Source organism: Sander lucioperca, chromosome 20 (genome assembly GCF_008315115.2).
Source record: "Sander lucioperca isolate FBNREF2018 chromosome 20, SLUC_FBN_1.2, whole genome shotgun sequence".
Classification (NCBI taxonomy): Eukaryota; Metazoa; Chordata; class Actinopteri; order Perciformes; family Percidae; genus Sander; species Sander lucioperca.
In genome coordinates, this window is record NC_050192.1 from 1,971,374 (window position 1) to 1,998,604 (window position 27,231).

Consider the following 27,231-nt stretch of genomic DNA (forward strand, 5'->3'; position numbering starts at 1 on the left):
TCTCTGTGGGTATTTGGTAATTCAGTGCAGAACTTCAGACGCCTGCTGGGCTGTATTCTTGGAAGAAACGCCGAAGGAAGGTGACACATTTGAGGAAAACTTGTTGGCTAGAAGAGATGCATTCCCGTGCAGCCATAAATGTAGGAGTTATGATAATACAGCGGGATTTCGACTAGAAAACGTGCCTCTGAAAGTGCAAATTGCATTGAGTATTTTCTGTCGGTTCAGAATGCAGTGACTCTATACTTAGACTTGATTAGCTTTGATTATAAACCAAAGAAGCTAAAGTACAGATTTTGAAACACAAGCGATATTTACATGTTCACAGTAGCGACTAATGTACATTTGCACTGCTAAATTTGCTTTAAAGCTGTAAGGTAGGAGCTTGCGAGGAGTCCCTAAACACAGCACGGCCCTCTATCGGCAAGCGCCGGTGATGCAGCCGCGGCTACGCGCTGGGACTGGTCCTTTCGCAGCCATTTTCTGTCCAACCAAACAGCCGTCTCAGGAAGGTAACCAACCAGGGCTTCATTGCAGGTTTGTGCCTGGCTCCGGCCAATGATTGCTAACCGATTTCTCGTTAGCTCGAATGGAAATGTCCGTCTCTGTCTGATTTTTTATTTGTTGTCTGAGTGAATGAGGGCTGCTCATCAGGAAGTATCTAGCGGTCGAAACTTTATAAACGATTATTTAACATTTCGGCCCCGGCCACGTCTTGCTCCGCTCGGTATGACAAAGAACAGGCCTGCCTCTGCAGGCGCGAATTGCAGTGGACTTACAATGAACATGCTTTCAAGGGACACTATGTACCTGAGTAGGTTAAGGTTAACTACAGAAGGTAACAGCCCACTGGACAGCCTCTCTTCATTAAGCTGAACTGATTAAGTTAACGTTAGCTAGTTGTATTAATACAGGGAAACTGGCTAGCTAGCTAGCTCCATTCGTGGGTTGGTATTAGCTAACGTTAGCTAAATATTTCACATACCCGCGGCTGACATCTGCTAGTTAGCATACTAAAGCTAAACATAGAACAATGTATTTAGCGTGTTGCTAACGTTAACGGATCTCACTGCGGGTTCACAGCTGTGTAACTAGCACGGTTTTCATGTAAATTACAATGCTCACTGCACTAACATAACGTTAACGCTAGCTCGCAATCCCAGTGCCGTGCCAAAATATCGCTTCAGAATGTATTCCCCCGTGCCAGCAAATACATATATTTCATCATACAAAACTGCGTGTAATGTGAAGGGGGGAGGGGGGTTTATTGTGCCAACATTCATTGTCAACCTCTGAAAATATCACCGTTCTCTAAAAGATGCAACACAACTAACGTTAGTCAGTGTCTTTAAAGTAGAAACGTGTAAATGACGTTAACGCTAATGACCTGAATGCAACATCTGGCACAAGACCAGACCCGCTTTTTTCGCCAAGTCAGTGAGCTAACGTTAATGAATAGGAGGTCAGCTGCGGTCTAGTTAACACACAGAGACAAAGCCAAAAACACACATTTGGTTCCTTTCTAACAACTTCTGAACTAAACTTTGAATTACATGGAAGTAATCATCAAAACACTCATATGCCCTTTCCGGCATTCATTTATGGCTATTACGATGTGTTTAATATAGGAAAGGAAACCCCCATTATCTGTAGTATACCACTTAAATGGCAAGATGCGCCTGTGGATTAAACTCAAACATTAAAACAGCTTAGGAGTTGAGAAAATCTAATTTACATTTTCCTTAGTTAGGAAAAATATATATTTTTGGTGCTGTATCTACATGTAGATTTGCTCCATGATGACTGTGGGTGTAGGAAGCTTTGTAAATAACTCAAGTCAATCGTTCAGTGTGATTCCATGGTGTGAGTTTGAGATGCTTGGTACATTTTAGCCTTTGCCGGTACATTGCTTTAGCTTTTAGATGTTGAAATGAGAGAGCTGTGGGTTTTATTTTGCAGATGGACGGAGACAGCTCGACCACGGACGCCTCCCAGCTGGGCATCGCCGGAGAGTACATGGCATCCGGTCACTACGTTCTCCAGTCTCAAGATGGTGAGGAGGCGACAAAGTGTAGATCTTCAGAAAACAACCGTCAGTGTTGTGTTTACGCTAGGGCTGAACAATTTGGGTGAAAAAATCTAATTGGGATTTTTCTGCCAGATATTGCGATTACGATTAACAATGTTTCCTTTAGGATTTTTTTTTTTTAGCGGTGGGGGCAAGTCTGTCCGAACAACATCCCCCACCAATGTTACAAGTAGGCTACAGACATGGAGCGTTGAATAAATCACGAGGTGGTTAAATGCACATATCCTACAGAGCACAGACACTGAGATTCACTACACAATAACCTCCTATATTATAAAAGTTAACTTTAACGTATAAACACTCAGAGCACGCAGAGTGTGATATAAACCGGCGTTATCGCATATTAACAGCGATGATTAACTAAGTAGACTAACGAGTGTGAGAGGAAAATAAGGCTTTCATGACAACTCCTGCCATAACTTCGATCTAAATAGTTAAACTATACAGATATATTTGTCCTGCATGGTGTCACACAACAAACTCCACATGTACGATACTCAAGTTTTCCTCACGAACGCACAAACCAGACAGAATGAAGAAAAGGAATAAATAAAAGTCCGCTGCCTCTCTAAAGGCCCGGACACACAGAGCCGACGGTTAAACGTCGGCAGAAAAGGCACTTGGACTGATCAGTCTCCCCGAGTTGCATGGGAGCATTGAAGAGTCAAACACAGAACATATAACATTAAAACGTTATAATAATAATAAACTATTCCAATAAAAAAATATCACTACTTTCTTATAAAGTGAAATGTCTGATATGACTCAGTTCAATAGCAGCATCTATATAATGCACCTTCTACCATCATTTTAAATGAAGTCATAAAAAAAATTATGCAAAATCCACAAAAAATAGGACATTTCTGTTAACAATCTGTGATATGTAACATATCAGCATTTATCTTATAAAAAAACAGTGAATATAATAATAATAAAAAGAGGAATAAGTAATGTTACACCAAACATTCAACTAAATATTGCACATTTGATTAATCGCGGTCTTTGCGATTAGCTTATCGCATTAGTTCAAATTGCGATTTTCAATTTGAAAGCGATTAATCGTTCAGCCCTAGTTTCAGCTCAGGTTTCCACGGAGCCGATTCTAACCGTGTGTTTGTTTTCTGCAGATGACGGCGAGGAGAGTCTGAATGACCACGATGACAGCGGTATCAAAGAGAACTTCAGGGAGCAGGACATCTATCTTCCTATTGCCAACGTGGCTCGCATCATGAAGAACGCCGTTCCTCAGACTGGAAAGGTTAGTGGAAGAGAGAAGGGACGGAGCAGACCTCTTGTAGCGCCACGGAGCAGTTTTACAGAGTGCTTCCCCGTTTTGTCGGTCACGTGCAAAACACGAGCATGCAGTTGTATTCACCGCTGTGCTTCACTGCCCCGTCAGAAAGGGGCGGTCTGACAGCAAGGTAAAGCGGTGAAAATATTCTGAATATAGCATACACCTCTGGTATTGTTTTTTTGTTTAATTGCTGCCCCCGTCCACAGCAGGACATTGCTTAGCTTATGTGTTGGTACTCCTGTCTGCTTCTCCAAACGGGGGACGTGCCTACCGCCATCTACTGTAGCTTATACACTGACTGTAAGAGCCAATTAGTGCCCTTGGTATAAATAGGAACCAAGCTTTGGTTCCTCAGGTGCAACACGGAAGCACATACTGTTTTTGACACCAACAGCACACAGGCATACAAGCAGTGATTTGTCTGGAAACCCAACTAAGATCTCATGGAAATAAATGGAACCAATGGTTTTAAAGGTCCTATGACATGCTGCTATTTGGATGCTTAGGCCTTAGTGGTCTCCTAATACTGTATCTGAAGTCTCTTTTTATATAGACCTTAGTGGTCCCCTAATACTGTATCTGAAGTCTCTTTTTATATAGACCTTAGTGGTCCCCTAATACTGTATCTGAAGTCTCTTTTATATAGACCTTAGTGGTCCCCTAATACTGTATCTGAAGTCTCTTTTATATAGACCTTAGTGGTCTCCTAATACTGTATCTGAAGTCTCTTTTATATAGACCTTAGTGGTCCCCTAATACTGTATCTGAAGTCTCTTTTATATAGGCCTTAGTGGTCCCCTAATACTGTATCTGAAGTCTCTTTTATATAGGCCTTAGTGGTCCCTTGTACTTGTACAATAAATAATTTCTATTATTTATTTTGGTCTGTAAGGGGTTTTATGTTGAAATGTTAACTTTTATGGTAGAACCCTACCTGTATTTACTCTTTATTGATTTTAGTTTGTTTTGCTCGTGTCAGCACAAGGAAAGTGTTTATTTAAAATGTGTCTGAAATAATCCTATAATGGATGGGCTGTGTAAGCAGCCAGACACGAAAATAAACCATTCATTCTTACAAGGTGCACAATTGCCCTGTTAACTTGCATTGTAGCTTGTTTCTCTGCTGCCGACTGCAGCGATCTCTCTTAATACTGGACCGATGTCAAAGATTGTTGTTCCCATCAGTCACTTAGACACAAAAACATGGGAAAATAGTAGTGGTAGTTACCCTTAAAGTTGTCAATTTTTGGATTCCCTCCCATGATTCTGTTATCACAGAAAGTATTTGGCTCTACATTAATGCTGTCATCAGTCTGTGACTGGCCCCCAGCCGGACCCTCATCAAAAAAACACTAAGCAACTTTCCTGGGGGAACCTTGACTTTCCTGGGGGAAAACCTTGACTTACTTGTTCACATAAAGATATAGATAGATAGATAGATAGATATTGATCCCCAAAATGGGAAATTACAGTGTTACAGCAGCAAAATATCAGTCTCACAGAATATACATGAAATACTAGGATACAATATACATGAAATAATAATAGGATAGAATACAAGAACAAATATTTAAAATGTATACAAGTTGGGAAAAGGGTGTGTTTGTTTTTTGGTTAGCCAAAATGGAAGCACTCTGGGTCATGCTTTCAGTTCTCCTGCAATGATTTTTTTTTTGGTGTACATTCCCGTCTTCTTGCCAGATCGCGAAAGATGCCAAGGAGTGCGTGCAGGAGTGCGTGAGCGAGTTCATCAGCTTCATCACGTCGGAGGCGAGCGAGCGCTGCCACCAGGAGAAGAGGAAGACCATCAACGGGGAGGACATCCTGTTCGCCATGTCCACGCTGGGCTTTGACATGTACGTGGAGCCGCTGAAGCTCTACCTGCAGAAGTTCCGAGAGGTGAGACACACACCGGGGTCTAAGTGACCGCGTGGACACGCACCGCAGTCAACTTGTTGAAAATGTCCCACTCATTTGATGTTTTATTCGACGATTGGGGGGAAAAATAATTGGGATTTTTCTGCCAGATATTAAGATTATGTCAATATGTGATTATTTTTTTTTTTTAAAGTTTAGATAAAGTTCAATATTCACTGTGTAACGTATAAAAGATGCCATGTAGCATTAGAAGATGAGACACTGTCCAAACTGCTCTATATTCTTATGGAACATGGATATGAACAGCCAGCAATAAGTGTTTTTCTTTTAATAAGCATGGGACATTGAAGAGTCAAACACAGAACATTTATCACAAAAGCTAAAGTTATAATAATACCTTATTGTAAACTGAAATGTCTGATCTGCCTCAGTTCAATAGCAGCATCTACATATTATACCTTCTACCATCATTTTAAATAGTCATACAATATAAATCAAAAATCCACAGAAAATAGGACATTTCTGTTAACAATCTGTGATATGTAACGTTATTCCGGCATTCGTCTTATGAAAAAACAATAAATATAACAAAAAGAGCAATAAAAAATGTTAAACCAAATGTTACACCAAACATTCGATTAATCGCGATCTTCACGATTAGCTAATCGGTATTCTTTCAAATCACGATTTTGATTTGAAAACGATTAATCGTTCAGCCCGTTCCATGGAACAGAGGCCTCAGGTTTATCGATTATTTGCAACTTTGGTGACAAAACTCTGTCAGGTTAGGTTTCGTTGTAGTATTGCCAGATCTAATAATAATAATTCTAGTCTAATAATTGCGCAAAGTGTATCCACTGATGGTCAGAGCTTTAGCGCGTAACCTTTTTGATATTAATGAACGTCCGTTACATTCCAGCCGTTGCCGAATGAGTTGCTACAAAGCTAATTAAGACCATCAGCTCCACACAACTCTCTCTGGATTTCTCAGTATGACTATGTTCAGAAGATTGTGGCGTCCGGTGACTTTACCGCGCAGAAACTCGAGTGAAGATAATTTCCTGAAGAGTCCATCGTGTTTTTTTAATCCTCCGTGTCCTCCTTGGCTACTAGGCAACTGCGTGGAGGGGTGGGGGGGGGTGCGTGATCACGGAAGGCTTGTATCATGCGGACGCGCTGACAGTTTTGTTATTACTTAGAATTCCTCCTGGGGGAGACAGAAACTACGCACTATAGCTTTAAATCGGGTCATAAATTCCAAATCTTAAAAAAAGCTGTATGATAACATAATTCAGTAGAAGGTTTTGAGCACATATACAATAATCCCAAGCATCTTAAACAGCCCAGTTTGTCTGTCTGCCCACTAACATTTTTTTCTGCCCACTGTGAATAAAAAAGCAGCCTAGCTGGCAACAGGCAGAGCATCAAGCAGCTGGGTTTCCAGATGTGTTGGGAACTTCAGCAAGAAACTGGGTAGAGTCATAACTTGTGTTGAACTGTCTAAAATGCTTGAATACAATCACCTTGATTACCCTAATACAGACAATGGCATTCCTCTGGTTAAAGGGGAAACTTTGGTATTTTCACACGTTTTTGTGTCTTAAGTGACTGATGGGGACGACAACTTTTGAAATTGGTCCAGTATTTAGTGAGAGTGCTTCAGACTTCTTCTTGAGTGAGACTTAGTTAGCCCTCCTGTGGCTCAAATTTGACCCTTTTTTTTTTTTTTTTTTTTAACCAAATAAAAAAATATGTAACGTGGATTGTTCCATACAACGCTCTTCACAAGTAAAACAACTTATCAGTTCACTACTTTCAAGTTTGGGTGTTTTATTCAGTTTTATAGCATTTGAAAAATAACGTTGAAAAAATTGATAAAAATGTCGGGAAAAGCTTCAAAATCGTGGGGAAAACCCCACAAAAACGTCAAAGGCACAGACAAAAAATCGACAACATCGGGGAAAAGTGGGGAAAAAACATGGATAAAAGTGACAAAAATGTTGGAAAAAGCTTAAAAACTTTGGAAAAAGCTTAAAAACTTCGAAAAAAGTGACAAAAACGTTGAAGAAAAGCTTCAAAAACATCTGGGGAAAGCGACAAAAGTGTCAAAAGACTAGCAAAACGTTTTGAATTTTAAATTTTGACCCAGAAAAACCAAAAGTTGCGTGGTTGACGGGACGACAACACAAGGGTTAAGACACAAAAATGAACAGACGGGATCAGGCAAAAGGTATCTGTGGGGATCGGGGTACAAAATGAGCACCATCTACCAGCCAAATGCTGATGAAGATGCTAGTGGCTGGTAGACGGGCTTCACTCAGCAGCCATCAAAACAAAGGTAACTGTTAACTTTGACTGTAGTGGGGCGGCGTAGCTCAACAAATTGTAACAGTTCATTTTGTGATAAAAGCACCAGAATTGTCAGATGTATTGATTGCATTAGGGCGCAAAATTGGATATTGGGACTTTGCCTGGTTGCCGTGGCAGCCATTTTGAAAAAATGTCCGCCAGCAGTTGTTCAAAATGGTCTATCCTATTGGACCTACATGCAGTAACGGACATAATCTACAACCTTGTAACCCTGAGAGCCAAATGAAATGCTTACTCACAATTATATGTAGTCTTGAAATTGAATTATTTTGTAATTATTATATTATATTGTAAATCAGTAAAAACAGTCCCATACACAGTTGTTAATGGGTAGAGTGGCACAGTAAAGCTTCATCATTTTTATGTTTACATGTGTATATACTTCCATAATCCACACTGAGCTCTAGCTATTTGGCTGGTGGACAAAAAAAGTCAGTTTTGCTCCCTGGTAGGGATCCTTTCCATAATGTTGTCCAGACACTTGGACTACAACAAGCCAGTGGTAGAAACAGCACTCGATGTGCCTTTGCCCCAAATACATTGCAGCTCAAATTTTTTCGTGGCTGCAGACTGCAGAGCTCTCTTGCCCAACACTGGACCAGTTTCAAGAATGATTGTTCACATTAGTCACGTAGGTACGGTACAAGGGCCATCAGAAAACGACGTCAGTGGAGAACAGGTAACGTCTGCACGCTGCACAAAAGTTCAGTGCCGTTTTCATTTAGACCCAGAAACGTGGGACAACAGGGTCCAGGTGGAAAAATACCAAAGTTTCCCTGCATCAATAATCAGAAAACAATGTCTGAAAAGCTGTTTGTAATTTCATCCGCTGAAGCTGGACCCCCTTCTTAATTCAAGGTTTCTACGTTTGACTGCAAAGGCCTGAGAATGGAATCAGTTAATTCCCAGTTGACGCACCACATTCTTGTTGAGTTCCAGACGTCGCCGTGGTCATGGGTGTAACGTTTGCCGCTGCTCTGGTGTTTTTTTTTTTTTTCCAGGCCATGAAGGGCGAGAAGGGGATCCCCGGGGTGTCGGTGGGAGAAGGCCTGGGAGATGAACTCACGGACGACAGCTTCAGTGAGTATCAATGGCTCAAACGTCTTTGAGAATCGGTCCTTAATGTTTGTTTCTTTTCAACCTCTTTTGAAATGTTTTTTTTTTTTTTTAAGTTTCTATGACTGCGTTCTACTCTTTTTGCATCTTAATTTCAGTCTGATTATAATCCACATTTCTGCCCTTTCCAGCAAACCCACTGCCAGCTGGGATTATCACAGCAGACGGGCAGCAGCAGAACGTCATGGTGTACACCACCTCATATCAACAGGTAAAGCCCACATACTGTCCTCTCTGCACAGTTGTTATATAGGGTTCAGTTCGGTTTATTTTATCCTGGAAAAGGTCCAATCTGTCGCATTAACTACTGTGGGTGTGGGTGTGTGGGTGTTCAGGGCCTTTACGTCTATTGATTTAAAAAATAATAACAAAAAGAAGAAGAGCACAAAACGACGGTGGGCGACATTAAAGAACAGCTTGTTTATTGCTAAGGCCATATGGTCAAAAGTTATTTTGTAATAGTTTAATAACAATAACTCATTTCACCAGGAAAAAAACAACCACCACTAGATGGGAAAAGGGTATTTTACAATAACTTTGAATGCACCTCGAGCCTGGCGAGTTTCAAGTTCAACAGCAGCTGCAGACTGTTAGAGGTCCCGCATGTTGGAATCCTCTACAGGGAAATACAGTCACACTTTACACCGTTTAGCTGTCAGCATCTTAACCCTGTTTGATCCAGCTGCTAGCTAACGCTAGGCTAACGTTACCTGCTGTCGAGTGTAACGTTAACTAGCGTCACATTCAGCGATGTTTCTGTTGCCTCTAACGGATCAAACAACACAATAAATGCCCTCCGATAACACTGTTGTCATAGTCACAAACATGAATGTAAAAATTCATAAAGTCAAATCGTCTATGAGATGGCCATATCTTCAAAAAGTCTGAGGTTCTGTCTTTACTCTTATAATAAATGCTGTCCATAACCAAGTAGCTTGAGAGTTCAGTGGACTATTGTGGATGCTTTCCAGTTTAAAGCTATGCTAAACTAGCTGCCAGCAATGTTTTATGATAATGGGCTGTGTATCTGTGTTATTACATTATCTGGGTCACGTGACTGTGATTTAACCAAACCATGTATCCCGGGATTCATTCTAAACTTTATTTAGTTTGAAAAGGGGATACATTTTTATTTTACTTCATCAGTTTAGGGACACTGCATCTAATGGTGTTTTTCCATTACATGGTACCTGCTCGACTCGCCTCGCCTCGGCACACTGTGCATCCGTTTTCCATTGCAGATTTTAGTACCACCTCAGCGTAGGCTCGACGCACACACCAGCCACAAGTATAAACATCAGGCCACTTAAGCTTGTTTTACAGTTCTGTGGAGGCTCCACGCAGAGCTTTCGCCGTAGCCTGTGTAATATGTGGCCTGATGTTTATACTTATGCGCTGGTGTGTGCGTCGAGCCAGCATGTGTGTGTGTACGTAGGATACGGCGAAAGCTGTGCCTGGAGCCTCCGCAGAACTGTAAAACAAGCGGCGCCGTAGTAAACTGCCGTGACCTAACGCGACACACACACAGAACGTGGAAGGTGTGTGTTGTTGCCAGAAGACACATTTTATTTCAGAAGAAGCTGGAGGCAGCAAAAAAAAAAACAGCTGGCTAAACTATTTAAAAATAGCGGGTTTGTTCAGGACACCCCCGTCTGTCGCTTTCACGTCACCTTTTCGGCTCGCTTGGAACCTCGACTGAGGAGGTACTAAAAAAAGTACCTGTCAGCAGGTACCAGGTACTTTTTTCATAATGGAAAACCAAAAAAGTAAAGTCGAGTAGGTACCATGTGATGGAAAAGCGCCATAAAGTGCAAACGATGCAATGCACGTGGGACTAGCTGTAGGCTAATTCACAGTCCTTGTCCCTGGTTATGCTTTTAGAAATGACACGCATGGTAAAACCCTTTAAAATAGACATACAAACTTAACAATTGAAGCAGACAAGCAGGCAGTAAAAGCTACGCCCTGCAGTGCCCTGCTTTACCCTGCAGTGCCCTGCTATGCCCAGCTATGTCATGCTATGTCCTGCTACACTCTGCAGTGCCCTGCTACGTCATGAACTACTACTATTTCTAGTCATATTCCATTCTCTTTAATGTGACTATTATTGCCACTGTTCATCACACCCCTCACCGCCCACCAAGAGCCTGGGTCTGTCCCAAGTTTTTCCTTAAAAGGAAGTTTTCCTCACCACTCGAGGTTTCTCCCTAAAAGGAAGTTTTTCCTCACCACTGTCACGCTAAATACTTACTCTTGGGGGAATTACTGGAACTGTTGGGTCTTTGTAAATTATAGTGTGGTCTAGACCTACTCTATCTGTTAAGTGTCTCGAGATAACTCGTTAGGATTTGATACTATAAATAAAATTGAATTGAATTAAATAGTTTTAAATTGGACTGAAAGAGACCATTATATTGTCACTCCCAATTATTTCTGAGACAGTGAACTCGTACGGCAAACATTTCGAACTGTTAACAGCTCAGAACTCTGTGACTGTGTTTGCAGATCCCCACCGTGCAGCAGATCCAGTTTTCATGACGAGGCCTGACACCCCCCGAGCCTGAACACGGCGGCTCCTTTCACCAGGCACCGATCGGCGGGTTGACCCTCTGACCCCCCGCCACAGGCTAGAGGTTAACAGACAGACAGGGAGAAGGGAGAGGGGGAGTGGGAGGCGTCTGCAGAAACCCCCTCATGTACAGAGAAATCACTACCTGTTCAGTAGAAAGTCTAGTTCCTAGTTGTGAGGTACCAAATGTTTTGGGAGTGCAGTCCAAAGCAGTTGGCAAAATTGAGGCTTTATTTTAAAGGCTAGTCTTTATGACATGATTTAGTGGTCGGAATACGTTTTGTGTGTGTTAATGTGTTTGCTTTTATGCATTTAATTGATTTGCGGCAAAGGTTGGGCGGGGGGGGGGATAATGGGAAGTGTTGGATGTTTATTTTTGAACACCTCTGTGTGAACGGAGAGAAGGCACGTTGTTACTGCCACATCAGATCATGCAGCTCTTTTGTAAGTTGACACAGTTTACCATGTGCTTTAATGTTATGTAAATCATTTGAATAAAAATTCAAAAGTGATGTTTATAACGTCTCCCCGTCTTTATTTTCTCACATTAAACATCCCCAGTTTGCATGTAGCATCTTTACATGATCATATCTTCAGTTTGTTCTTGTATTCGTCCATGTACGGTTGAACTGTCCTCCAGACCTGAGAGCAAAAAAAAACAGAGCATGACGTCATAATGTAATGTTATTACTAGGGCTGCACGATGAATCTCGGTTCTATCCAAAATCGCCATATGGACTAGTGCAATATCCAAATCGCAGGGGCGGGGGCGCAATATTTGTTAAAAGGCAAAATATGTGTCAAACCATTCTAAATTAAAGAGTAACTACCATTTTCTTTTCAACCTGAACCCTATTTTCCTATGTTTTTGTGTCTAAGTGACTGATGGGAACAACAATCTTTGACATTGGTCCAGTATTAAGCGTGAACGCTGTAACCGGCAGCCACAGACAATGCAATGTAACCTAATGGGGCAAATGTGCATTGTCAGTTTGGTCCACTAAAAGTGCGGTTTCTGCCACTGAAAGGATCAGATTAATATTCCAAGTGTCTGACAACATTATTGAAAGGATCCCTGCAGAGATAGACCTTTAAAACCTCTTTAAGACCTTTCTGTTTAACCAGAAACAGCTCTGAAGTCGCTAGCGCTAAACCCACCAGACTCCATTTAAAAAAACATACTTTTTGTGTGTGTGTGTGTGTGTGTGTGTATATATATATAATGTGTGTTTATTTCAACCAAAACGAGTTGTGGGAAGATGGTTAGGAAAGTGAAAAGACGACCCAAAACAGCTTTTCATAGTTTTATTTAGTTTCTGTCGACTTTAAATGAAGTGTATATTTACGTTGCTAAAATTGCTGTTTATTTACATGGAGTCTGGTGACTTTAGCGAACACAATTTCACGGATGTTTTTATATTTAAAAAAAGGATCTTACCCTTTAACAGAAAGGCCGACCTCCTTAGAAATCCTTTCCATAATGTTGTCAGACACAGAATACTAATCTGAGTCTGTCAGTGGCAAAACGAGCACTTTTGTGAAGGTAAATACGAGCTGGACAATTGTCCTGTTAACTTACATTGTAGCTTGTTTCTCTGCTGTCGACTGCATATATAATACTGGACCAATGTCTAAGACTGTTGTTCCCATCAGTCACTTAGACACAAAAACATAGGAACATAGGGTCCAGGTTGAAAAAAAATGGTAGTTACCCTTTAAGTATCACACTAATCATTTTAATATTTTTCAATTTAAATTAGAATAATAATTCCCTCCAATATCGTGAATCATATCGCTATCGCAATATCAATCAAAATAATCACACTTAGATATTTCCCTCATATCGTGCAGCCCTCGTTATCACACCACTCCAGTAAAATGTTAGGTATGTTAGTTTTGGGGCCGACTTGCCTTTTGCTGTCTGACGAGTGCGTGAGCAGCTTCGATGTCGGGACTCATGATGCGGTCTTTGTCCCAAGGACTGGAGAGACAAAGATCATTAAGGACATCCTCATAGAACTCTGGCCATAGTATCTTCATACTGTGTTTCTGACAAGAGAGAACCTGGAAGTTTCCTGCTTCTAGGAAGGAAAAATCTATACCGCTCTGCAACTTATATGGCTGTATTCAGAGGGCTTTGCCATAAAACATACTGGGCCCTATTTTAACGATCTCGGCGCATGGCATGAAGCGCCTGGCACAAGTGCGTTTAGGGCGTGTACGAATCCACTTTTGCTAGTTTAACGGTGGAAAAAAGGGTCCATGCGCCAGGCGCATGGTTCAAAAGGGTTGTACTTAGTGTCTTCATTAATCATAGGTGTGTTTTTGGCGTAACATGCAATAAACCAATCAGAGATCATCTCCTGTTCCCTTTAAAAGCCAGTCACGTTTGGACCTTGGAGCATTGCTATTATGATGGAGGATTTGCTGAGCAGGAAGATGAGATTTTCAGGAGAAGAAACTGATCTGCTCGTGCGTGAAGTGAAAGCACGCAAGCTGGTCATATCATAATACTATTTCACATTGTAATATTTTTATTTTTAATCTTCTGCATGCGTGTGTGCTGCTGTCCCAATGTGTATAACAAGCATAGTGTGTGTGCGCTGTGCACAAGCCTAGGTGCATTTTACTAATGCGCTTTTGAAATAACAATGAAATGCTGCGTTATTGACTTTAGACCAGGTTTTTGTTGACAAAAGACGAATATTTCAGCATGATAACTTTCAACAGTTTAAAGTCATGCCTCACACTCTAAGAAGTATCTCTGTATTAACCGTTGTATAACTGTGTATTAACAGAAATTGTCCACAGAACGTGATTCACAGATGTATTTCTGTTTTTAGGGGACTGCATAATTCGTGCTCCGACAACTTTTTTTTTTTGGAAATTTGTGGCCACAAATTAGGTAGCATAGGTTGAGTTTTCTGTACCTGACCACAGAGCGCAGCAGCTCGTGGACCTTCTCCAGAGGAGTGGTGGTCTTCAGAGGACGCAGGAACTCCAGAGCCTGGCAGGCAGCCAGCAGCTCTATGGCCAGCACTGCAATACACAGACACGGGTTCAGTTGCTGCCAGAGGCGCATACTGTTGATCTGTGAGGATTTGCGGTGTGTGTGTGTCACCTTGCTCCACGTGCTCCACCACCCTCAGGGCTTTGCGAGCAGCCCAGCCGCCCATAGACACATGGTCCTCTGTTGCTGCGCTGGTGGACAGGGAGTCAACGGAGGACGGGTGACACAGAGCCTTGCTCTCTGACACTGTAGAAATGGATAGTTAGGACCGTTAAAGCTTTGGTGCGTAACTTTTTGATATTAATGAACGTCCGTTACATTCCAGCCATTGCCAAATGAGTTGCTACAAAGCTAATTAAGACTATCAGCTCCACACAACTCTCTCTGGATTTCTCAGTATGACTATGTTCAGAAGATTGTGGCGTCTGAGTGAAGATAATGACCTCTTCTGAAGAGTCCATCCTGTTTTTTAATCCTCCGTGTCCTCCTTGGGCGGTTACAGAAGGCTTGTATCATGTGGATGCGCCGACAGTGTTGCTGTCATTACTTCCTCATGGGGGAGACAGAAACTACGACCTATAGCTTTAAAACACACTGCAGGCTAGGAGTCACCGAGCTCAAACTGTGAGAGAGTACCTTGTGTTTTGTTTTAAATACTTATAGATGGTGTACTGTAAGCTTATCCATTGCAATATACATTTGTCATATTCAATCTGACTTTTGGGCTTCCACTTTGGTCCAGACGAAAATATCCAGGGGTCTTCAGAATGAGGTTTTCGCATGACAATAGCAACATCTCTTAGAAATTATATAGAGACAGACCTAAGGCAGCAGCAGTGCAGTGTGCGATCATGAAGCCAGAGTTGAGCCCTCCGTCCTGGACGAGGAAGGCTGGTAGTTCACTGAGGGCCGGGTTCACCAGCCTCTCAATCCTCCTCTCACTGATACTGGCCAGCTCGTGCACACCTATGGCCAGGTAGTCCAGGGCCTGAAACAGAAAAGTCACACTCAATCCAAAACATTTACGAAAGACGACAGAAGAATGACAAGCAGGGACGGGGCTAGAAGGGGGGCCACCTTCAAATATGATTGGCCCCCCTTGATGCCCCCCCCATCCATTGGGCTAGAGTGCTGTCAATCTGACAATTGTGATTGATTTCCATTGGATCAGAGTACTGTCACTTGGCTGCCTGTTCTGCCAATTTTCCCAGCTCTTGTCACATGACCAATTAATATTTCCATGATGACTATCCAAAATTCTGATACCATGGATCCGCACTGGAATTGTTTTTTTTTTTTTTTTTTTTTTTTTTTTTTAAGTGGCAGACTGAGCCTATAGTAAATATGTATTGTATTCGGATATTCAATTTGTTTAAAATGAAAACAAGTGAAACTAATAATGAATGTGAGGTTTTATTTAGCAGAATTACATTATGTATCTATCTCTATCTATCTTATTCAGTGGTGGAATGTAACTGTGTACATTTACTCAAGTACTGTACTTAATATAAGTACAAATTTGAGGTACTTGTACTTCACTTGAGTTTTCTTTTCATGCCACTTTCTACTTCTACTCCGCTACATTTCAGAGAGAAATATTGTACTTTTTACTCCACTACATTCATCTGACAGCTTTAGTTACTTCAGAAATTTAGATTTTTGCACACAAAACACATGTAGTTTATGAAATATGATGTTTTATTATAAATTAAACTACCTAACAATATACAGGCCTACAAGTCCAGCTGAGATGATTAGACCATTAAACACTTAGTTGATTGACAGAACTGTTTGGATCCTTTCCAGTTTCTAAAATGGGAGGATTTTTCTGCATCGAGCACTTTTAATACTTTAAGTACATTTTCCTGATGATACTTACATACTGTTACTAAAGTAATATTTTCAATGCATGATTTTTACTTGTAAGAATGTATTTCTATAGTGTGGTATTAGTACTTTTACTGAAGTAAATCATCTGAATACTTCTTCCACCGCTGATCTTATCCTATCTTATCAACCCAAACACAGAGCAGGAGGAGACGGAGAGCTAGTAGAGGAAAAAGGACAATATATGAAGCAGAGATGTTATTAGTTAGTTCAGTGTGACCTTACCTTAGCTGGATATTCTCCATGGAAATTCCCACCAGACATGATCTCCCCGGTTTCTGCAAATACCAGCTTTAGATAATTTAAGGGTTCATAAGTCGAATTTAAGTCAAATTTTTGTAGTTTGTGAAACTCTGCCACCTTGTGGTAAATTATTATTGTCACATGCTGGTGTGAAAATGACCTCAATCAATTTTTCCCAAAGTGAGGGCCGGGGACCCCCACGGTTCCTTGAAGGGGTTCCAGGGGGTCCCCAGTGAAAAGGGTAGTCATTTATTTTCACTATAATTCCCTCCATAAGTAACACAATGACATTTATTTATGATGTAAGTTCTAATGTATTGTCACTGTTCAAAGTCTGTTTGGGTGACCCCAAGTAGAATAGCTGCTGCAATGCTGTTGCTAATAGGGATCCTATTAAACTAAACAGTCCAAACCTACATTTTTTTTAGTTTACAAGTAGATACGATAACGACAAGCAGCACATCTTCGTATTTAAGAAGCTTCAACCAACACGTTTAGAATTTTTTCCTTGAAAAATGAGTAATAAAAGATGAATGGATTAATATATTGTCTCAAGGATACTGGGTTGTCCGTAGCACTGTTCAGCTCAGTGGAAATCACCTTCTGGACAAAAGCGATTGTGTCATGAACCACTCCATGAACCTGCAACAAGCAGAGACACAGCCACATAAAACTCCACACTCGCTCAGGACTTTTGTCTATAGTGAATCAGCTATGATTTCTCCTTGACAAATGCACATTTTTCAGTTTATTGTGCAGTCAAAAGCTCAACACTGTTTTTGTAGAGCTGAAATGGAATGACACCTTGAAACTCCAAGTGTGTACTATAATATCGTTCTCTCTCTCTCTCTTGCCATCTATGTTGCATCAATGTCCCATTTAAGCATGTTGCTAACTTAGCGTCTTCCCCCCGAGTCCTTGTGCTTTCTCGCCACGCAGATTTCCTTGGATTGTGGTGGCACCTGGATCGCAACCCAGTCTCACGCCAGTTCGTGAAATGGTCACGTTATTTTGATTTATTGATTCGTGTACAGGTTACGATTTTCTCGTTTATTTCATGTACAGGTCACGATTTTCGAACATTACCATTTCACGAACTGCCATGACACTGGGCTGCTCTGGGGGATGCAATAAAGGGGAAATTAAACGCCACAACAGGGAAATTAAACGCGACGGGACGCGATCCCCAGGCGCAGGAACACGATTCGCGGTCTCTGTGGCACGCAACAACGGGGACATGAAACGCCACAACAATGGGACGGGTGAGGTTAGGAAAAGAAGAACAGGGAAAGGAACCGTCACACGCAGGACACGCCGACAACAACGGGACGGTTGTGGTTAGGAAGACAATAACGCAGAAAGGAACTGCAGCACGCCAGATGCAATCCCCGGTCTCCTGGGTGAAAGTCCTGTATTGTTTGAGCCATCCACCACCCCAATCAACCTCTGTATGTGGATTTTCTGCTTTTCATACTACTCGCTACCATTGTCGTGCTGTGATTACAAAAGATGCTTCCCATTTAAATACATTAAATTAAAATTCGTAATCACCACACGAAAAAAACGACATAATCGTGTCCTGTTCACGAATCAATACATTCAATAACGTAACCATTTCACGACCTGCCATGAGACTGGGCTGTGGATCGTGGTTGCGGGTGCTGCTGTGGTCCTGCTACTACTACTACTACTATTAGTATTATTAGTAGTCATACTTTTATTATCTTTACTGTTTTTATAATTGCCACTGTTCATCATGTCATTCTATTATTCCAACTGCTATAACTATGAGTCAAATTTCTGTATTCATTGTATCCGTACTGGTTGTGAGAGATTGCTGCCCACCAAGAGCTAAGTTCTGTCCGAGAACCAAATGCTTGCTCTTGGGGGGAGTTGTTGTGTCTCTGTAAATTATTAGAGTGTGACTTAGGCCTACTATATCTGTAAAGTGTCCTGAGATAATGTCTGTTAGGATTTGACACCATAAATGGAATCAAATTGAATTAACATACACACACATACCTGTGGGATACAGCGCAGGGTGTAGGCATCCTGAACACGATCGCATGATCTATGACTCTCTACAGGAAGAACATCATGAGGAAGTCAGAGAGAGGAAACCACCAAAATAACATTTGAAAAATATGTCAGAATGTGACTTTAGGCAGCTTTTCATTTTGTTCCCAACGTTGCATGTTTTGGTTAATTGCCCAGTTTGACTTTTAGCAGTGTGTATTTTTCATTTGGTTTTATTAGTAGATGTTTTGCATGTTTAAACAGTTATTATTTGCATGTTTTTTTGGATTTGCTGTTTTTTTTAATTGTTTGTTGGACTGGGAATTAGGATTATGAGAAGCAGCTGTGATTGCCTGGACCAACACACACCCCACCCACACACACACCCACACACACACACACACACACACACACACACACACACACACACACAGCTCATGATTGGCTACAGGATCTAATGATGTGCTTGTTAAAGGTGGATGAGAAACAGGTGCATGGGGAGGAAAAAGGAGGACAAAGAAAGAGAATCCCTGATGTGACCTCCTGGAGGACAATTGTGTTTTTAGGAGAGTTGTTGTCATTTTTTATTGCTGTGCAGAAGTAACCGGTTTGATTTTAAAAAACTACATTGACGAAACCATTCTGTGGAACTTAAGTGGAAATGCCTTGTTTTGCTGGTAACAAAGGACCTCACACAACTGTGTGACAAATATGTGTCAATGTGTTGTATTGTCAGCGCTGAATTCATAAAGGCCAGGGGTCAATATTGCACTGTAGTCATGTGGGTTCTACCTGAGATCTGAGAAGGGAAGACGTCCGAGTCCAACAGAGAGCGAAGCCTCGCAGCCACCTCCATCTGACCGGGGTGAGGTCTCGCTGCATGGATGGCTACAACACAAGTATGTTAATTACAATTGTGTGGTCTATAGTGTGCTCAAGTGTGCCTGTGCACATGAGCAGGGATTCTAAAAGACACAGTTGCAATATCTGTGTACCAAAAGGCAATAATAGAAAACAGAAATTACTGTCATCGATACCATTCAAATGTTCAAAAAAAAGCCAAGTTCAAAGTACTTGGACACTGAGAAAAGTATATTGCCATATTGATTACTTGGCCCATCCTTTAAATGTAGTGGCATGAATTGAGTTCTCTGAATATTAATGGTCTAAAAGGGCAGCTCTCCCTCCTTAAAGCAGTATTAATTGATTCTTTTGGCCACTTGGGGGCAGCTTGGAACAGCTGTAAAAAAAATAAAAATAATAATAATAATAATAAATATATATATATATATATATATATATATATATATATATATATATTTTTTTTTTTTTTCTATTTCTATGACAGAACGAGTGACAAATGGCTCATGATTGGCTGCCTTTCATGTAACAGTCAGGGAAATTAAAAGTCTTCTTTAGGTACCGCTGTGGAAGGCTTTTGTGGTGCCTTTCAGGGCTTCGAAACTCAAGGCAGCAATGATGTCAGCTTGTCTGGCCACGCCCAGAGCTCTCTCCACAGCCTCCGCACCCAGAGAGGATATCAGCTGAGTCCCATTGATCAGAGCGATTCCCTGTTCAACAACCACAATCATCCAAAAAATCCATACTGATCAACTGAACTTTAAATACACATCTGTAAAGCTGCATAACTAACTAAACATAACCACTGTTTATTGTAGTTTGGGCATTATATTAGCGATCATAACAACAATGTTCTCCACAAAATAACTGTTGAGATCTACAAGCTGTTAGACAATCAGATGTATGAACAAGTCCATACTTCAGATTGTGAAAACAATTTTATTTGGAGGTAAAACCAAAAGTGAGCGCGCCTGAAAACATAATTTTCAATCGACAGTTCCTGAATCGCATCCATTGTAACATTTTTAAACTAGGGGTTTTTATAACCGTTTAGCTGTTAACCAATATTGAGAATTTTGACTGATTAATACTATCGGTTTTATTTGTATTGAGGGTACTCGAAGATCTGCACAAAGCCTACGTGTATACCCCTTGATGACAAGATTTACGTCACGTGAACTCCAAACGTACAGTCAAATTTCGGCTATATGTTCCAGTGTCGGACACACAGACGTGCAAGGGGTTCCAGGAAAATGGCTGCTTTTTATCTAAGACAATGCACGGAATGTAATGTGTCCCCCCTAATGTTGAAACCAATCCTACACCCTTGTTCGAGCCTCTTGGACGGGTGAACAGGTACTTGTTGCCTGAAATAGTAGTAGCTCGTACAGCCAATAATGGTCAGCCTGCAGCCCGCAGCCTGCCGTAAACATGCTAGCAAATCAGCATGCTAGCAAATCAGCATGCTAGCGATAGTGCTAGCTTGACTACCCTCTGTCAGTCCCCGGAGCTTTGCCTTGTAGGTCATAGTTTTAATAAACAGTAGTTTTCCCTTAAGAATAATAGTACCTCCTTTGGTTTCAGTATGAGAGGTTTGAGCCCATGGCCTTCCAACACCTGTAAAAAAAAATGACACGATGGACATAGTTAGGTACTTGTAAGGGTAAGTAACTAGCTGTCTTCACGGCTGTAATTCAGTAATAAATCAAAAAGAAAATAACTTTTTAGTTTGCTAGGTTGTAAAAAACAAAAAAAAAAACATTTAGCTACTTTGTGTCTTCCTCTATATCTTTAGATAGGTCTTTAAACTATCAGGAAGATCCCAACGAAGAACCGTTTGACAACTAACCTGCTGAAAACTAGCTGCAGAGTAACCATACCAAAATCTGTTTATTAATAACATATAAAGAAACATTGGCCAATGATTTATAGGCATTTATTACAACCTGTTCTTGTGGCATTCCTAATGACATGCTTTTAAAAAACCCTTCAGTTCATTCGTCATTAAGTATCTAGTAAGTAAAGGGTTGAGGTTTTTTTTCACTAAGTTAAGCCAACACATTCTCACTCCCATTGTGTAAAATACGGAAGCTTGGGCATGTGCCTTTGGCGTTGGTCGGGACTCTTGACGTCACTTTTGACGCTCTGGGTTGGTACGTACGTTTAACCGGCATGCAGCACAAGAACGGAACAGTTTAGGAAAAGATGGTGGCTGGGGTAATAAAATGTACGTTTCAGTGACACGCGGGACAAGAACGGGACATGAACCCCGGTCATCCATCCACCACCCACCCCAACCAACATCCTTATACGTGCACACTCGCTACTGTTGTCGCTCTTATCACTACGTCATCTTACAGCGGAGCTGCTGCTCTGCCCGCTGCGTTCCATTCAGTGTCGTATCCGACGCTGAGAGCCACTGACCAAGCGTCAGTGTTTTACGAGTTGGGAGTGAGAACAGGTTGGATAAGCCATAACAATGAATTCTAAGGATTTTTTTCAACCTGGCAACTTAGAAGTTGTTCTTTCTTGTGACTTGTTGCAGACATGTAAAAGCATCTATTGGCCATAAATTAAGTCAATAGTTACAATATATGAATTCATATTAGAAAAGTGGTACAAAAAATAGCTTGGCTTTCATAGTATGAAACGCACAGCCTTGGCATCAGCCCAGCCGCTCTGTGGTGACCACATCCTGCCCTCTCCCATCAGGCCCAGGGTGAGGTGGGCCAGGGGCGCCAAGTCTCCACTCGCTCCCACGGTACCCTTTTCAGGTACCCAGGACAAACAGGATGCTGGAACACACACACACACACACACACACACACACACACACACACACACACACACACACACACACACACAATTTAGTATTAGGCAGTATGTAATCAATTTACAAAACTCACTGTATTTAGACTAATATAGGCCTAACTCAGTATAACACTAATCTAGTGCAGTTATAGTTATTAATATAGCAGAAATTATGAATGAATATATATAATGAATGATATTTATTAATTCATAAATAACTCTTATCCATTTCAACCATAGACTGTAAAAAAAATTGTAGACGTAGCATCAATGACATCACCCGTTTTAAAGTCTCGAGTTTGGAGAGAAGGGCGTCGCCTTCTTGTTTTTTTTTTGCAAACGGTTGTGACGATTTTAAAAGAGAGAGTATGGAGCTGCCAAGCCAGTGTTGTTTAAGGCTGCAATGGCGCTGCGCTAAGCTAAACACTAATAAGAGAGTTACAGACTTTCAACCGGCTGAAGCGAGTCATCCAGTGGAGAGCACGGACCTCCAAGTACTGCCTCATTCATCTGCATGTACAGAAGTACAGAAAATTGGCAAACTTTCCCCCAAAAAGTTACCAGCTAGTTAACACTAGCCCAAACTAGCTAGCTTGGTTGGCATAATGCTAAATAATACATTTTAAGGCAACCAAATGTTCCAATTCACTTTCATTAATTGTGAAAACACACAGTGAGAGGGTCAGAATTTAGGATTAAGCACGTACAACTCCCTGAAAACAAGTTAACAGCTATTCTAATGTACACAGTGTCATGGTTAGCATTGCTAGGCCTCTGTCATGATTGACAGATCCTTGTGTAGCCAAGCCCATGAAGCATTACATTACATGTCATTTAGCTGATGCTTTTATCCAAAGCTTTACAATTACAGCTTACAATTGCTTTATATGTCAGAGGTTGCACGCCTCTGGAGCAACTATGGGTTCAGTGTCTTGCTCAGGGACACATTGATTGATGTATCGCAGTGGGAATCAAACCCAGGTCTCCCACACTAACGGCATGTGTCACTGTCCACTGCGCCATCACCACCCCAAGCCATGCCAAGCCATGATGACCACCATCAAGCATCCCCTGCTTTATCCATTTTAAAATAAATGGGACCATAATATACTAAATAAACATCATGTTGTATTGAAAAAGACTTGAAAGAAGCGTTGTGTGAAAACGTTAATTGATGTAATAATAATAACTTTTATTTCTATAACGCCTTTCATGAAACCCAAGGACACTGCAGAATTACAGTGGCTATACTAAGAGAGGTTGTAGGCTGTGGTGGTGTTTCAGGAGTTTTTTTTTTAAATGTAATAAATCAAGTGTGAAGTAGGCTCATTTTCTCATAGACTTCTATAGAAACTGACTTCTTTTTGCAAACAGTGGAGTCGCCCCCTGCTGGAAATTAGACAGAATGCAGCTTTAAGGCACTTAAGTATTGGCTTCCCTCTTCAGGCCCGGAAGCTTGGTCCATTATTTTTACAGTCTATGATTAAAACTGAGCAAACTATTTGTTGATGAAGGCCAGAAGATGCAACTGAACGAATTAGTTTGAGTACATTTATTCAACATTAAATATGATTACAGCTTCATTATATTGTGTAATCAGTCATTCCTTAATTGTTAATAAACCAGTTATGGTTGCTTCGTAGGAGAAGTTAGAAGTGATGAAAAATCAACACCTGGAAATGTCCTCATATCTGCTTACTTTACTTTAGTGTTATATTTATATACAGTGGTTGTATGTGTGTATATAAGTGTTTATATACACCATATACTAATGCATTTTCTTTACAGTTGCCATGTGTTTGAAAGATGCTCTACAAATAATGCTGCCTTGCCTAGTGTATATTCTGCTTATAAATGCTAAAAAGGGGGTTCAAGTAAAGTGCTACTGTAGCAACGTAGAATAGAATAAAATGTAGTGGTATACCATTGAAAGCCTTGATCATAGCGTCAATGGTTTCCTTGGAGACGCCGCTGTAACCTTTCGCAAGGACATTGATCCTCAGAACCAGCAGCATGCGGGTCCTCTCTACACTCAATGGGGCACTCACTCCTTCACACACACACACACACACACACACACACACACACACACACACACACACCCACACACACACACACACACACACACACACACACACACACAGGCATTTGAGATAGTGATAGTGCTGCCAACATTTATAAATGTATAACTACCACTGTAAACATTTTGCAATGATTTGTACATGCCTTTAAAACAGTTATTGAAAGCCATGAGGAAAGAGATGTTTTTCTTTGAGTTTATATTAAACAGGTATTGTGTGATAACTTACCAGCGCAATGAGAGCGAATCACATTCGCCTGCAGCTGCCTAAAGGGGGAGAAAAGTGCAGGCAAACTGTTACACATGCATCAAATAATTATACCGACATGTGGAAACACCTCAGGGGGGGAACCTGTGTGTTCAATCAGGCGCAGTTTGGGTGTTGTTTTCTGCCAGCCCATAGTTACATAACTACTTTACTTTACTTACGCAAGTTGTTCCTTTGGTATGAGTGTGCGTGCAAACATTCCAAAACCAGTGTTGACTCCATACACAACTGCAATGAAAAAGCACAAACACTGTTGAAGTATCTGAAACGAGCTATCTGTTTCAGTTCTTAAAATGCAGAACAACAGCCATACATACCTCTGTCTTCTCTTATAAAAGCATCAATAACCTCTCGGCATTTTATGGCTTTCCCCTGAGCTTCAGGGGTTAGCTGGGACGAAGGAAACAACAATCGGTTTGTCTCCACGTTTTCTCTCACTTTAAAAAAAAAGTGTTCAACATTTCATCTTGGTACCAACTTCCTCACCACCAAACACAAAACAAAACCTCTTTTTATTACCATCAGGCAGACTGTACACAGTGCCACTAGCCTGAAAAAAAACATTTACAAGATAACCTTCATTCCCTCTACAATAGCCACCCTGAACAACATAAAATAGACACTGCACAGCTGCTGCTTTGTATGTTTTAAATGTGTGTTTAAATTGAGCCTTGTCGAAGGAAAATAGCGGTCCCGGCTTATCTATCTATCTATCTATCTATCTATCTATCTATCTATCTATCTATCTATCTTTATATCTACCTACCTATCTATCTATCTTTATATCTACCTACCTATCTATCTATCTTTATATCTACCTACCTACCTACCTACCTATCTACCTATCTATCTATCTATCTATCTATCTATCTATCTATCTATCTATCTATCTATCTATCTACCTACCTACCTACCTACCTACCTACCTACCTATCTATCTATCTATCTATCTATCTATCTATCTATCTATCTATCTATCTATCTATCTAGGGTACTTTTCTCACCTTTATTTTGAACAAGCCTTGACCCAAGCTGACCAGAGCGGCTGTAGTCAGACTTTTGCCATCCAGGGAAATGTACTGGTAGTAAAAACCAACGAGAGGTAACAGTTAGCTGCACAGAATAACAGCTTTCCGCTCAGGTAATTTTTTTTTTAATTGTTTTTTAATTGCAATATTTGAAAGCATAACAAAGAGCAATACACCCACCTCTTTGGGCTCTTTGTAAGAGGTTTGCCTATTTGCACCAGGGTTAAGGAAAGGTGAACACGTGCTTGTGCAATTATTTGAAAGCACATTCGTACATTTTGCTGTTGACTGTTTTTGCAACTAGATGTTGGTCAGGTTGGTCAGGTTGGTCCAGATTAAAAAATACTTCAACTGGATGGATTTTCATGAAACTCCAACATTTAGGTGGTCTGGTTCCCAGAAGATGAATCCTAATGACAGCGTTTCCTTTAGGATTTTTTTTTAGCAGTGGGGGCAGGTCTGTCTGAACAGCAAACGTTAATGTTAAACTGCAATGTGAAAGGTGCATTATGTTGGCAGGATAATTTAAAAGGCAACCGTGACTACATTGTGCCTCTGCCCTATTTCTGATACTGTGGTGGCTGAAATTTTGCCATGGCAGGCCGCCACTACAAAATCAACATAGAGGAAACACTGCCTAATGATCCAGTGAAACATTTCAAAATCTAGTAAATGCACTTCACGTTGTACAGACATTCATGGTTCCCAGAGGATGAATCCTAATGACTTTAAAGACGTGTTTAAAATCGCGATCTTTACGTTCAAATTGTCTGGTTTAGATAAGAGAGCAGAAAATGCTACTGTGGGTTTTACTAGAGGGTGGTAGGAAGAACCCATTTCGTCGTGTGGATGGGAGGACTTATTGCTATTGTTTCTTATTCTGCTAAATAAAACATCACATTTATTATGAATTTCACTTGTTTTCATTTTAAACAAATTGCATATCCGAATACAATACACATTCAGTGTTTTCCCTAGGTTTGTGGAAGACTTAATATGTGGCGGGGTTTAGGTATTTTTCCTCAAATTTCTTTTCATTTTTCAATAAAAATGTATTTATTAATTGTGGAGCATTATTTTTATGATCATATCTGTGTATAAACGTTGGAAGAGCAGAGAATAGAGAGTGTAGAGAGAAGAGTGCCCACATGGCACTTACTTCTAGTTTTTAGAATACTGCACAATGAAATAATAGCCTATCTACTAAAGATTCCTGTAAATGAAATCCACAGGATCGGATGTAATTAAATGTGTCTATTTCAATTACTGTAAAAGTCAGTGGAAGGATACAGTGCCATTACCATGGGATTTTCTCCTGCAAAGACTCCAAAAACAAACAAAAGAAAATTCATATGATTCTCAGAAAATCAGCTTCCAGTGATCTGCAGTTACATGAGCTGGAGACCCTTACCCATCTGCACAAAGTCTTCATCCTCCAGAACGTCCTCTGCCCTGTCCTCAGGGTGAAGGAGCTCTCCACCCTGACACCGCCGCATGCTGAACTCCCTCTCCCTGTCTCCATCCTCTAGCTTCTTGGCCTGATGGTAGCGCCGTAGGGCCTCGGACCCCAGTGAACGGACAGAGGCCGAGGGACCACCAAAGGGCACCCTGAACCACTCACCCCGAACATACAGAGACACGCGCATCGTGTAGAGAGAGTTGCAAAGGACTTCACAGGTGTTGAGGCTGAAACACTAATATCTTGGATGAT

At 40.9% G+C, this 27,231-nt stretch overlaps 2 protein-coding genes across 6 annotated transcripts; one reads left to right on the forward strand and one right to left on the reverse strand.

Annotated features, from left to right (window-relative positions):
- The first annotated feature begins 376 nt into the window (after positions 1 to 376).
- Positions 377 to 11,834, forward strand: nfyba (nuclear transcription factor Y, beta a). 4 transcript variants are annotated; one of them, XM_031288238.2, is made up of 8 exons: positions 377 to 537; positions 1,960 to 2,053; positions 3,217 to 3,347; positions 5,085 to 5,282; positions 6,660 to 6,734; positions 8,633 to 8,711; positions 8,879 to 8,958; positions 11,253 to 11,834. In XM_031288238.2, exons 2-8 carry the CDS (start codon positions 1,960 to 1,962, stop codon positions 11,283 to 11,285), a joined length of 690 nt encoding a protein of 229 aa, XP_031144098.1. In that variant the 5' UTR covers positions 377 to 537; the 3' UTR covers positions 11,286 to 11,834. The 4 variants fall into 4 exon arrangements, with proteins under 4 accessions (XP_031144098.1, XP_031144100.1, XP_031144101.1 ...); XM_031288240.2 differs by having other exon boundaries at positions 6,663 to 6,734; XM_031288239.2 differs by lacking the exon at positions 377 to 537 and adding an exon at positions 571 to 838.
- Positions 11,706 to 27,231, reverse strand: LOC116042104 (histidine ammonia-lyase-like). 2 transcript variants are annotated; one of them, XM_031288236.2, is made up of 20 exons: positions 26,932 to 27,231; positions 26,811 to 26,844; positions 25,701 to 25,728; positions 25,497 to 25,571; positions 24,810 to 24,882; positions 24,654 to 24,720; positions 24,454 to 24,491; positions 24,069 to 24,194; positions 21,989 to 22,128; positions 20,903 to 20,950; positions 19,896 to 20,043; positions 19,265 to 19,360; positions 18,479 to 18,537; positions 17,018 to 17,098; positions 16,439 to 16,504; positions 15,149 to 15,314; positions 14,438 to 14,572; positions 14,247 to 14,355; positions 13,228 to 13,297; positions 11,706 to 11,958 (listed from the first exon to the last, which is right to left on the reverse strand). In XM_031288236.2, the coding sequence occupies exons 1-20, from the start codon at positions 27,164 to 27,166 to the stop codon at positions 11,902 to 11,904; spliced, it is 1,851 nt and encodes a 616-aa protein (XP_031144096.1). In that variant the 5' UTR covers positions 27,167 to 27,231; the 3' UTR covers positions 11,706 to 11,901. The 2 variants fall into 2 exon arrangements, with proteins under 2 accessions (XP_031144096.1, XP_031144097.1); XM_031288237.2 differs by lacking the exon at positions 24,069 to 24,194.